This window comes from Aythya fuligula, chromosome 10 (genome assembly GCF_009819795.1).
Source record: "Aythya fuligula isolate bAytFul2 chromosome 10, bAytFul2.pri, whole genome shotgun sequence".
Classification (NCBI taxonomy): Eukaryota; Metazoa; Chordata; class Aves; order Anseriformes; family Anatidae; genus Aythya; species Aythya fuligula.
The window spans coordinates 2,886,977-2,901,086 of record NC_045568.1 but is presented as its reverse complement, the minus strand read 5'-3'; the positions used below and the strand labels follow the sequence as shown (position 1 = coordinate 2,901,086).

General features: G+C 43.8%; 1 protein-coding gene across 2 annotated transcripts in view; it reads right to left on the bottom strand.

Moving 5' to 3' along the window:
- Positions 1–14,110, bottom strand: part of PHF2 (PHD finger protein 2) — a 96,701-nt gene that overhangs the window by 43,882 nt on the left and 38,709 nt on the right. For both annotated transcript variants that reach the window (XM_032194133.1, XM_032194134.1), the window contains exon 2: positions 666–751. In XM_032194133.1, coding sequence (XP_032050024.1) covers positions 666–751 — 86 coding nt within the window. The remainder of the gene's footprint in view (positions 1–665; positions 752–14,110) is intronic.

The window sequence follows — 14,110 nt, the reverse complement described above, 5'->3', positions numbered from 1 at the left end:
TTACAGCAATTGGTTTCTTTTCTTTTTCTTTCCCATTGTGTAACAGAAAGAATTTGTGAATTAATCTGACCAAAGGCAAACACATCCTACAATTCTTTCCCAGACAAAGCTCCCACTGAGATCAACTGTCACTTTTACTCAGGAGAACTTTTACCTGTGAAATAACAGCAAGAATTGGCATCCCCAGCGCATCCTACAGTTTTGACTGCCACTGAAATTGCTACAGTTTTGTACCCTGGCAAACCATAACATATTGTTTCTTACTCTTCTCATCAAAAGACAAAAAACACCACACAGTTTCCGAAAATCACTGTATTAGACCTTTGTCTAGTCCACAGCAGTAAGTGCCTCATGACACTTAAGGGAGGACGCGCTATTTCCATCGCAGACTGGGGACTGAAGCAGAAGAGGTAAGGTGCCTTGCATCAGCTCACGCACACTGCCTGAGGTCAGGTGAGGCTGGAAGCTAAATTCAGATCTCTAGAATCCAGTCCATGATTCCCCCCCTCCCCGATGCCTCTTTTCACCTCATGTTTTGAATTCCTGTTTTTATGACTCAATCTATTTAAATGTGTCTTACTGTAACAAAACAAAAGGAAGATTCTTTTGTTTAAACATACAGAATCTGTCATCTGTCTGAGGACCAGCCGTGCAAGTATACTTACAAGTAGACTTTCCATGGGTTTTCTCACAATTTGGACAGTGATAGATGTCAATGTCTGGTGCCTCCTCTTCTTCAACGCCCACACAGCTGGAATATTTAAAAGCAGATATTACATTAGCTTGAGCCAATTTCCAAACATGCAAGCACACAATTAATAATAATAATAAAAAAAACACCACCCTATAAGCTGTGCATTTACTATGCAGCTATGCTGACTGCTAACGGCTATACCCAAGCAAAACTTAGCTGCTCTTTACACTAGTACAGTCTGACCGGATTTTCTGTAGCCTACGTTCCTGATGTGGTGCTAAAAAAGGTGGCTTTCAGGAAGCCACTTACCAGCTCACTCTGGACTCCCAATTAAAATGTGGCCGAGTACCCAAGAATGTTTTTTTCCTAGGCAGACTACTTTGTACCTACACAGAGTTCTTCAAGTACCCTCCCGCATAAACCTAATTAACAAAACACAGCTTCACCAAGCATGTATGGACAGCTGCTAGGTACTGGAGCACTCTGCCAAGGTATACCATATACAAGGCTTCTGTAGGTTCCCTTTCTATTGCAATATCTGAAGATGAAGAGGCAAAGAAGACACATAGCTCACAGCACTTCTGGCTGCCAAGAAGATGGGTTGTATCATGGCAGCTGCTTGGAACACCCACTGAGATTATTTTGGATGCACAACATACGTAACAATACAGCGCAGCCTGCGGGCACGCTGTGTGAATGCAATCCAATGGCACAACACAGCACTGGGGGAAAACAAAACTAAATTGCGAAGGAATGAAGTACCAAAGATAAGATGTTGCGCAGCCGAAGCGCTGAGCAGCCAGCCAAATAATCAAACTCCAGAATGGCACGGTTCCTCCAGGAGGAGGCAAAGCAAACAGGATTCTGCTCCTGCTTGTTCTGTCTGAAACAGCCCAGACTGCAAGGCACATTTTTGCAGCACATACAGGAAAATATCCTTCAACTGCCTTGCAGAAAGCTGGGGGTTGTGAGAACCCTCATGCCATGGCTCCATGGGAGCTCAGCTGGGCAAGAGGAGCCATGAGAGGCTCCTCACCAAAGCAGCCTCAAAGTTTGTGCTTGACCATCAGCACAAACAAGGCTGGATCACACCACAACAGGAGCAGCCTTGGAGTTTCCCTGCTTCAACCCTGAAACACTTTCTCCATGCTCTTCGGTTGGCAAAAACTCCAATATATCTCTTTTGCCAGGGGAAGGGTTTGGACCCATATCATGGAAGTGTCATCTTGCCATCACGTGCACCACCTGCCTGGCTATGCGGAGCTCAGAGCTCTTGTGACTCTGGGGGTGCAGGTATGTGCACACACAGCATGAGTGAGCACACATGCACACACCGGCATGCTTGGGGCAGCAGGAGCTGCTTTGAAAAAGTGACAGAAGCATGTAAATCAAAATACACAATGACCCTCTGTGTTTACAGAGGTAGGTTTGAAGCTGCTTTGAATCCAAGCCACACAGTGACGTGTAACTGTAAGGATCATGGTTACAATCCACAGATCTACTTGCTTTTGAAAACCAGCATCCACCAAAAAAAAAAACAAAAACAAAAACAAAAAAAAACAAGCAGTGAGTATTCCACAAAGCTGGAAAATGCCAAAGAAAGTAAGATATGGAAATAAATCCTTTTTTTCTGACCACAAAATAATATTCTGCCAGAAACCTTTGTGGATATTTCCATCCTGTTGTAGCCACCAGTGTAAGCATGGGACCCAGGCCTCGCCAAACTAAAGAAGCTTTGCAACCAAAGTTGCAGAAATTCTCATTTTTGTGAGTTCAGCCTGGCAGCAGAGCTGCAGCAGCACTGCTGGTAAACAAAACTTATTTCTGAATCATGTAAAAGTAATCACAGATTTAGCTGATGCTTTTTGTATTAAACAGTTGCTTGAAAAAATACAAAATCACAGGGTCTCCCTGGGCAGACAGCATGGAAAACTGAAGAGTAAGTTTGCAGACAGGAAAAAATCATCACAACAATCCAGTCCTCAGAGTCAAGTACGTACAGGCAATAAATACCAGATTAAGCAGTAGAAAATTTAAACAAACCCTGGCAGATTAGAACAAGCGTAACAGAATGTGGAGGATTCCTCTGCTCGTAAAGCTACATCAGCTGCTTATGCCACTGGGTTCAGCTTGTCGAGCTTTGTAAAGGTATGGATTAGGCTCTATACAAGGGCTTGAAAAGCCTATATTTAGCTAAACTAAGCAGATGAGACCCTTGGGCACCGCATGGATTGCTACAGGAGATATGAAAAGCTACTGCAATGGGCAAAGGCTTCAGTGTGGTGGGAGCTATTGTTCTGAGAGCAAGTAAAAATATTTAACTAGAACAAAATGGAAGAGTAAAAATAACTGACCTCAAACTCAGATGGTTCTCTGAAGGCTGCAGTCAACTCTTCCAACACAACACGGCTTTTGAATAATGATTAGCCACTTACAGCTACCAGCAGCCAGAAACCGCTACCCTTACTGCACCTGAAATTGCAGGTACAAACTTTCCAAGCGATCACCCCTATTGAAATGACTCTGATGATCATTAACAAAATTATGAGCCAGCTCCAGTTCATTCCCCTTTTCTCAGTGAACAGAGCTTGACTTGCCAGACGCTTCCACATGAATGTGGGCACAAAAATTGAATTTCCATAGTTAAAGATGCACAATCCCCAAAGAAATTCCTGCCAGCACAGGAACAAGGACTGGCTGCTGGGCTGCCGTCAGCTCCACTGCAGTGGCCTGTCCCTGAGTTTGTATCAAAAGCACATTTGCACCTGTGAAGGGGGAAGACGAGGAGCTCGCCAGGCCAGCCTTTGGCAGAGGTCAGCGCAGGGTCCTGAAGTGGTCTCCTGCCTAACTTACACGTGTATTTTAAACTCGAGGTGGCTAATTAACAATAGAATAAAATCACATTCCTCTAGGTGAATAAAACCATTTCATCAACAGCAGCTGAACTGTGCTGCCCTTTCCCTCAAGCCCTGTACCCCCCCCAAATTTTAGCACAAAATGTGCATTGTATTTTGTATCTTTTTTTTTTTTTTTGCGAGAATGCTCCACTTTAGACTCTCCAATTTCTCCTCTCTCTCTCTCTTTTTTTTTTTTTTTTTTTTTTTTTTTTTTTTTTTTTTGTCCTATTTGCCTGAGAGAAATGCAAACATAAAAAAGAGTGGAGTCGACCATTTGACCCCCTACAACGATCAAACGGGCTCCAAGTTAGACAATGCCGGATCCCACGCGGCGTGCCTGGGAGCAGCCTCCAGCAACAGCCCCTGCTGCACCGATTCGCACATTAATCTGTCAATATGAGCCCTGGACGCATTACCATCAGCAGCAAAGAACTGGAAAAAAAAAAAACTCTCAATAGCACTTTTGTGCAATTATTCAGATCTGCCAATGAGATAAAAATGGACACGGGAGGTTCAGCAAAGGAACTGCACTTGTAGTGTCGAGGCAGAGCTTACAAAAGCACAGTCTGAGCTGGAAATAAACTGGGGGAGCAGGAACGCCAGCCAACATCGCAGGACAGACACAGCTGCCAGCCTCCTCACAATCTGTTCCCCACTTGCAGAGGCAACAACTGCACGGGACGCACGCAGCAGGAGCCGGCCTCTGCCTGTGCTGAGCCCTGCTCTCTTGCAGCATGAGGGGAGGAGAGGAGAAAGGTGAGCACAGGCCGGTGGCACCAGCAGGAAGGCTCCCATGGGCCAGGAGGAGATGGAGAAGGCTGAGTAGAGAGACCCTGCAGCTTCACAGGGTTGGAGGGGAGAAGCTGTGGAGAGCTGCTCCCGTGAGGGAAGATGGGCAGGGAGCAGAGGGGCAGGCAGCAGCAGGCAGAATGGGAAGCAGCTTTCAGAATGGCAGCAGGAGCAGGCTCCTGATTCATTTACAGATTCATTTGTATCAGCAGGCCAAGAATTGGTTTCAGAAAGCCCGTAAAATCCCCAAAACGACGTACTGACATCCCAAGAAGATCCCCTTCTGCTGCAAGAGCTCACAGACCAAGTGGCACAGCACTTACCCTACAGCAGTCTGACAGAGGTGGTTGAACACAGTCCTGTGTGCACAGCAAGGGTAACCCACCACTGCCTGCAATTTCACACTCAAACGTGTGCAGGTACGAGGGGGGTGTCCTCTGTACAAGTATTTACAGCCCCCCTGACAGTTCTCACTCTCTGTGAACCATCTCTAGCTACTGCTTCTTAACTGTGTAACAACTAGGAAGTTTCGTCAGACCAAGTATGTTGTTTCCAGGAAAAGCATCAGGTTCCCAAAGCAGATTTGAAGGAGAAAACTTAATATACAAAGGCTAAGGAAAAACGGGAAAGAAAACACTCCCCAAGATGTCTTGCAAAGACACTGTGGCATGGGCACAAACACGTGAGAGGCTGCAGCAGCAAGATGCCAGCTGGGAAGCAGGGCAGCAGCCGGAGCTGGAGGTTACGGTGCAAGTCACGGCAGTGCAGATGCAGGCAGCACAGCGGCCTCAGAAAGCATGCGCCACATCTTTGCCCAAATGCAGTAAAGCTAGGAGAAGAGGTTAATTGTTGTGTATCCAAGAATATCTCGTTGGGATGATTTAAAACAATGTAATGGTTGACTTTAAATGTTATTAAAATAATTTAGCTTAGGTTGAGGCAGTGTAAAACTAATTTGATCATCAGATAAAAGCGAAGCACTGTTATTGATGCATTTGGATTTTACCAAAAGTGTCATAGGCTAATAATAATAATAATAAAAGTAAATCATTTGTTACTGTAGCTGTTTAAGCTGATATATCGCACATTTTACATTGACTTAAATGAGAATTAGCACTAACAGAAGCATTTGCAATCAGAGGTTAGAAATTACATTTTTATTAGACACTTTGCCCTTTGCCACTTTGAAACAAAATTGCTTCTGTGTTCACAATGAAGAGATATTCAGATTTTAGTATTCTGACAAAGTTAATGACTTTTTATTATTGTTGCCTGCATATAAAAGGTGCATAAATCTGAACTGTTTTTATAGCACGAACGTCTATGAGGACCTTGATTTGTAATCTTCAGTGAGATGACATTTAAGTAATTTTAGGAGAAAAATTAACCCGTCCTATTAAGGGGTTAATGAGAAAAATTAATCCATTCCATTAAAACCATGTAATAACCATTATCAAACAGAAGACAAGTGCAGAAAAATATCAAAGAACAAAACAACCAGACAAAAGGCAATTTGATGGGAAAGAAACTAAAACTTAGTAATACATAAATAAAACTTGCGAGAACAAACCAATCTTACATTTTATCCTTTCTCAAGGACCACTACTGCACAAACTACAAAGCAGCATGAAACATAAGGTCTTCACACAGAGAACTGGTCTCTAAGTGTTGCAAGACAGCACAGATGGAAATGATGGCAGCTTCCCGGGACGCTGAGCACCTGCAAGATTCGATCGTGTTTGGTAACCTGTCAGGGAGCACACTTCGTTCAGGTGGGAGGAAGCACCCCTAATTGCAGGTCCCAAATTCTGGAGTGGGGAAAAAACATTCTTTCTCTACTTTCCGTCTCACCGAGATGATTACAGATTTAACCTGTTAGCTTTCATTTTGTGCCATGGTTTATCCACTTCCTGCTGAGTAGAGCTCTGCTAAGGCATTACATGTAAACACACTCTGTCTGCAGAGAAGGCCAGCACAGCTGTACCTCCCTGCAGGCACGGAAGGTGTCACTAACAGGACTGGGGGATCTGCTCAGGTTACCCGGCAGGCCAGCAGCAGAGCTGAACATAGAACAAGTCTCCAGAGATTGCTGCTATGTGCAGTAGTGTCTGTCACAACCACTGTCAAAATACACTATTCAGAATTTGTAACTAGCAAATAAACCGCTGCATTAGTTGTTATATTCTGTTTATTTAATTTAACTTCCATTTTCATCTTTTACCACTTCACTAAAAGCACACCAAAAGCTTAGAGAATTTTAACACTGGTAAAAGATGACATTTTAACTCTTGTTTCACACAACTGCATATCTGCTTCTCCTTCTTTTCCTCAATCAGTCCAAAGCCAAATAACTTCCACCACCAGCCACAAACCTGGAAACTTCATCGTATGGCTGAAGAAGTTCCTGACAGCTCAGGAACAGCTTTTGTCCAGCTGCTTCACGAACGTGAATCCAGACACATGGGAACTTTCTGCACAAGCATGTGCAAGCTTTGAGGCATGCAAGGACCCAACAGGACAGAGTGCAAGGCCACCTCTGCCATGCACGTGCCAGTGGTGTTCGTCCCACCGAAGGAATTAGGAGAGCCTGGAGCTCTGTGTCACCAGCACAGCCCCAGGCCAGGGCACCCTGACATACTGAGCACCCAGGCACTGACCCACATTAGTCAGCAGGAGACAGGCTGTGATGTCTGACAACCTTTCTTGTGCTGAGCAATTAATGCCCAGAGCCAAGTTGGAGACCTAAAGACACAGCTGTCCTTACCCTCAGCACTCCTTTCTCATCATCTGCCTACCCTTCCTTTGTCATGGATGGTTTGTCATGAATGGTTTTCTCCTCTGCATCGTTCACCTTTCATTTCCTTGCCTTATCCTGCAACAGCAGTGAAGGATTCCTGCATGGGGTAAGGCACAGCAATTCTGCTAATGAGACCGTGGGGTTGTCACCCCACAAGGCTGCTGAGAACAACTTAAGCAAAATCCTCTTGAGATGATTCAGACTAACGGTACCTTTGGGTAGGGGGTACAGACCAGATGACCCATCCCTGTGCCATTAGCTTTAAATAAGGACCATTAATACAAAAAACGGTGCTTGACCTCACTCCTCTCTCTTCTCTCAGAAGCTGGAGGCAAAATCACTGGTTATGAACCAGGAGAGGGAAGAGGGTGCTGAGGGGCCCGTGCCCCAGCCCACGCAGGGCCTGGCTTGGGGACAGGCAGCAAGGGTGCTCGACCTCAGCACGTGAGGATGTAGCATCAAAGCCCCGGGTGGGGTGGCAATCATGGAGCAGAATAGGCGTTCATGGCACTTCTATGGGTAATAAAGGTGGTAATTAGTAATTAACCTAAGTTCGTCCTCATCATTTAACAACAGGGCATCTACTAGTATAATTTCTTGACATGTCAACTATCACACATTACACAATAATGCTCTTCCTTAACAACAAGACACCACTTATAGGAAAGATACACATCGAGTTTCAGAAGCCTTTGTAATCTGGGGAGAAAAACAAAACAAAACACCACTATAGGTACCACAGGAAAATTGTGACTTCTCAGCAGTCAAAAGAAACATGGTTCCCATTTTGATGGCTATCTCGTGCTTACATATCTACTTGATCATGTGTTTGTTACTCCTTTTCATCAGAGCTGCCAAAGTAGCTGTAATTGCCCCCAAACTGAGACATTCCCTTGGCTACACAGTAGTTATGAGACAGGCCATGACAGTGATTTCTTGGGTCTTAATCACAGCATCCAGAAATGCAATGGCTAATATTGCAGATGAGAGTTGTTAAGGAAAAACAAGACAAGGAAAAAAAAAAAAAAACAAGTAGTTCCAAGAGGAGCAAATCCAGTAAAAAGCTGTTGTCTGGGTTTGAGTCTCATGCTGTTTTCCTGGAGGATGTTACTGGGTGAACTCTGACCAGGGCTCTTCCACGTATATTCTCCCGTGTCTAATAAGCAAACAGACAAGCCCTTCCCTAAGCAGAAGGATATGTCTCTTCTAATCAGCCACATATTTTCACAGAATACATGTGAATTTTTGAGACCTCAAGCCTGCTGTCAGATACGGTTAAAGCTAAATAGTGAGTTGAAAAATCATTGTGGAGAACAGAAAGATGCAGACATCAGTGTTACCTCACTAGGAAACCCAGGAGCAAGCAGTGGCAGCCGGAAAACAATGCTTGTTGACTTAGGCACATCTGCGAGTGTCTAATAAAAGGGACTTGAAGAAGAGCCTAAATGATGATGAACCTGGTTCCACTGGATAGTTAGTGTTCTACATCAGGAGGAAGCAGTGGGCTCCTCTCCCACATGCTGTATTCTACCACTTGCTATGGCTCTCTTTAATCCCAGGTAAATTACATAATTTCTTTGACTCAATTACTCCACCTATAAAACAGTAATATTAATACCTGCCTGATAACCTCAAAGGCTGCTGTAGTATAATTAACAAACATTTGCTCAGTGCTTTGAAGTTGGGACTCTCCATGCAAGTGCCTGGTTCTGCTACCCACATGCAGACCTTTTGCTGCAGAGGTTCTGCCTCTACTGCTTGTGAATTCTTCTGTGAGGATCTACAAACAAAGGTTCTCCTTGTGATATTATCCTTTCCTGAGTGCCACAAATCCACATATTCGGGGAGCACCACCACAGAGCAAAGGCTGCGCAGGGACTGGAGCCCCTCGGCTGTGCCTGGCCCCACCTGGCAGAGTGCTGCAGGAGCGCTGTACATGTCCTCTAACCTCCTGGCAATGAAGTCAGCTTCAAAGCAAACAGACTGTGCATTTGAAGCTGGAAGAATTAACCTCCTCCAGCTTATAGAAACCTTGAAGGCAGTTATTTTCTGTTCTGCAAGATTTTGTCAATGTTCCTTCAAACTGAAGAGTTTGGAGGAAAAAAGAACAACAACAACAAATGGGTAAGGTATAGGTACTATGGCCAGCAGAGGCTCTCTTCTTTATTTTAGAGTCAAAGGGAATGCAAGCCATGTACAGGCAACCTTAGACTGGGCTTTAGCAGGGGAATGTCCAAACAAATATTGCCACCAGGCTACAAACGAGTACATGCAGCACACACCAGGAATACCATGCTAACACAGGGCACGTATTCCAGTCACTCAAACCACACCCCCACTTCTGAGTAGCTGCCGTGCCTGTTACAGCCACAAAACTATCCAAGCACTTGGGGACTGGAGGCATGACATTAAAACCAGCTTTTGCCTACAGCAAGCCTTGTAAATGGTTTTATTCCAGCAAATAGGCACAACACAAGCACTGCTGCTGCTTCCTCCTGGCTGCGTACTGTTCGAAGTGTGCACAGACAGCAAAGGCAGCGTGCTGTGCTAAGCCCCTTGTGCAGAAGGGCTTCGGGCACAAGGGCTGGCTGGGACGTCAGGCCAGCACCCCAGCACGGCCCCAAGCCAGCCTCTTAGACTCATGTCAAACTGCACCCCTCTGCTGAAATCAGGGCTGCAAGTAATGCTCTCCTTTCTCCTAAAACATGCTTCTCCTCCTGTTTGAAAACCCTGGTCCTACATTCCCTCCAAGAACACAGAGAGGGAAATGCTCTTTTAGGGGCACAGCCGTGGGGCGTGCCTCCATTTACACTTTATTATTTGGAAATTGTTTTAGGAGGAGGGGTGCTACCTGCTCTTTCTGATGTTTGCAATAGTACTGGAAGTTAGCTGCTTGTTTACAAAGTAGGTGCCCTTTCGTTTTAAAAAGAGGAACGGACTAAATCTGTTACAGTCCCGGACAGAAATGCAAACAGGATTGAATTACAGCAAGGAGCTGCTCTCTTCTACATCCCTGCACCTCAGCCAGTTGCACAAGTTTTGCTGTCCTGGAGAAACTTTGCTCTTTGGTTGGCTGAACTATGTTTTGTGATTTGTTTCAAACTTGTTTGCAGTTGTGGTATGCAGCAGAGAATCAGGCCTTTGGCAGAAAGTGTGAATTACTTGACCTCTACAAAACTATTTGTAAAAGTGAGTGAAATCAGGACCTCCCTGAAAAACAAATGTTACAGCCAACTAAGCCAGCTGCAGAGTATTTTTTTAATTGCAAATGGTTGAGGGACTTTATGAATGTTACTGGCCATTGCAGGTGCTCAACACCACCTTGATCAAGAGAAAAATCTTCCCTATTTCTGGGGTGAAGACCATCTCTGCAGTACACAGGCATTGAAGTATGCATTACATCTACATGTTTATCACAGAGACAGAGCTGCAAAAGTCTAAACATAAATGTCTCAAACCCCAGTGATGCAAAATACTCAGCTGCTTGAAATAGGGGATTGCTGCTCTGGTCGGTTTGCTGAAGGCACAACCCACACTGAGCTCTATGGAGAGCAAAAATCACAATTGGAGTTTTAAAAGCAATTTTCCAGAAGGAGCACCCGAAATTGCAAGGAAAGTTAAAATAAAAGTAGGTACAAGAACAAGACAGACATTGAGAACTTAAATTACGTTTAGAGAATCACCAATTTTATGCAATCAACAATATCCAGATAGTTCATGCCTGAGTCATAAAACAAGTTTAAAAACACCAGAAACAAATCATATTTAGTAACTGAGACTATTATAGCATACGTTTCCCTAAGGTGTAATAGTTTCATCTCTATTACACTGAATGCTGTTAACGATAATCTGCCCTCAGTCGCTATTTTTGTTAGCAGGTTACTTGTTGTGGAAAAAGACTTCCTGTTTTTTTGTTGTTGTTTGTTTTGTTTTGTTTTTTGAACGCTTTATATCTGATCCACTCGCTGAAGTCCCCAGTGATCTCTGTAATCTCAAGACATTACAAAGGAAACAAAAGTTTAGTTCACTCCGCAGGGAGTTACTATTTTTACATGGTTGCATTGATGCTATTCATAGATACAAAATGTTAAAACTACTCCAGTGGCTCAGACACAGAAAACTCATTTTCAGCCTATTCCTACATTGAAAATACCATAAGATTCTTTTAAATTTATGGTAAGAAAATTAGTCCTTAAAATGAACGGCATGCTATACCACTATTTTGCCTTAGGAAGGAACATAGAAGAAATTCTATAGAATTTCTCCCCAAAAGAGGCAGTAAAAATTAATACCAAAAAAAAAGGGGGGGTATCTTGAAGCAAGCAGCTGAGTGACACTGCAATAAGAGGTACAATTTTTAAAAGCCACTTGGAAGCTTAGGTATTTGTATTAGGTATTTTTCAGCAGCAGTATTTGCACTCAGAAGCCTCTGATCCATATGTTAGCCGATACATAAAATTATCAGTGAGTGAAATGAGCGAAGTGTTCGATTCTTACTAAACTGCTGTCCCACCTATGTGGAGACATCATGAGTCCTGCAATTCAGCCAGCTGTGAAAAACAACCCCCCAGCTCTCAGCCTCACTCCTGGCCCCTCTCAGGCTCCAAACAGCCACCCTGTGCATTTCCCAGCAGAGAGGAAAGCCAGGTGAACCCCACAGACCGCAACGCAGGCCGTGAGCGAAGGCCTGGGCACTGCAGTGAGGACAGCCACGGGAGGACAGGGGTGCCAGAGGGCCCAGGGCTGCCCGCCAGCATGGGACTCGCTGCGTGAAGCCCTTGCCTGGTTCTTGGCAGCAGATCACGCCACAGAGCTGCAGTCGGGGAAGGAAGCCCGGTAGTTCCCAACCTGGGGGCATTTTTCTCCATTTCATGTTCTAAAAATAGTTCCTACAGTTTTGCCTCATGCAAGCTTCCCAGCAAATGCCTGACTGCAGCACAAAACAATCCTTCAAACATCTCCATTTCACCCGAGAGAGACGACTCCAGTCTCTCTAGTTATTTTTAAAAAGCCTTTTAAAATATCAGTTCTCTTTTCACAAGCAGCTCACCTTCCTGTAAAACACGTAGTTAAGGATGGAGTGAAATAGGCGTGATCTGTTCTGACCATACCGAGGTCCTCAGCTGACATGTCTTCCAACATCACCCCACCAGCACTGCACTGGACATGGGCACTGCTCCACAAGTAACAATTACTCACCTGGGTCAAGAGCCAGGCACCTCATAAAGCACCACAGGTTTGGCTTCATTTTTTTCTTTTCTTTCCTTGTGCATTTGTATTTAAACTGTAAGCCATATTCTGGATCCTGTTCTAGCATTTCTGGGCTGCTCTTGGGGCACAAAGGACTGAGAAATTGCACTAATTGCTCAGCTGAGAATTAAGCCATCACAGGGGAATGCCCCGATGCCACAGAACCAGGCTGCATTATCTAATTCATATCAAGGAACAAAAGTTCTCAATAATGTATCAAACACAAGACTAATTTAGTTTTCCTTTCTTAACAAATATACAGTCCTCCCAGTCAGAGTAACACAGAGAATAATGATCTTTACATACCTAATAGACAGAAAGATGACTGGTGTCCCTGTGATCTGTTACAAAAACATCTTTTTATCTCTCAATACAATTTTTAGCTAACACAATTATTTAAAAGTGGTTTCCCAATCTTTGCCAGTCTTGGATTCCTGATGTCCTTTACAGAACAAGCATTTACTGACATCAGACTTATGTTTTTTTGATCAAAAAATCTGTTAAAAACAGAATGATATAAGGGGGTCCCTGGAACATGCTGAATTATAAGACCTTTTTTCCCTGACACCTAGGGAAACTAAAAAAGGTAACAAATGGTTTAGGTTTTGGCCAATCTTCCAAGAAAGCAGGGGCAATGCAAAAAATCTGTTTTATATTAAAAGAACCATCAGTGATTCCAACATTACTGGCACATTTGTTAAGGCACATAGTTAAGCAGTGCCTGCTTTTTGAACCTACCAGTGTAAATATGCCCTCAGCTACTCAGTCTGGATATTCAGTGGTAGAAACATAACTCTAAAACAGTTAGAGAATAAAATTTACCTGTCCAAATGAATTCATAGTAATTATCAACAGTCTGTCACATTTGGGTTTTACACACTATTCTCCCTTAAGAAACCAAGCAGACTTGAAGTTCAGATCTTTGCTGTATTGGTTTTATTTCAAAGCGTTCTTTCTGGTGCAGCTAAGATTGCTTCTTTATTGCAGCAGCTGTTTGGGATTTGAACACAGGTCAACACAAAGTCCCCACCTTCCTTCTGGCCTTGCTATTTCTCCTTTGCATGCCAAATTCCTTCTCATTGCAGGAGTCAGCCAACATCACTGTTCTCACCCGGTTATCATGGAGGCCTCCAGAAAGAGCTGAAAGAGTATTTTACAAACATCAACTTGCATAAGAATTTGATCTTTCTGGTTCTGTATTTAAACTCCCATTGGGCTTAGGAACCACAAATCTTCACACAATGTGTTTAGTGCCAGAAAGGCTCACAGAAAAAGTGGATTTTACACTTATGTTAGAGGCTGTCCCCAGAAAAGGCATGTTTAACTTGTAGACTAGAGGCTTTGCACAACCCTAATCTAAGACATTAGCCTATACCTAAGATTTATCTTCATGCAATCATGATTCATATGTATCCACATACACAGACTTCATGACCTGCAGTGTCTTTGTGACGTAGTTACCAGGAGAAGTTACCTGGGTCCTTCCTGACTTCCTCTGTGAACAATGAATTTCAAGACAAGAGTTTCAATTCTTGCTTCTCTGTAGGGGCAGGAATCAAATTACTCTTTTGGGGTACATTTACAGGACACAAAGCAGCTTGTTCAAGTGCTAGAACAACATAGCTCCACTAGCAAATGCTCTGCCCAGGAATATAACCTCCCCCATAGGACGGGTTGCACAGG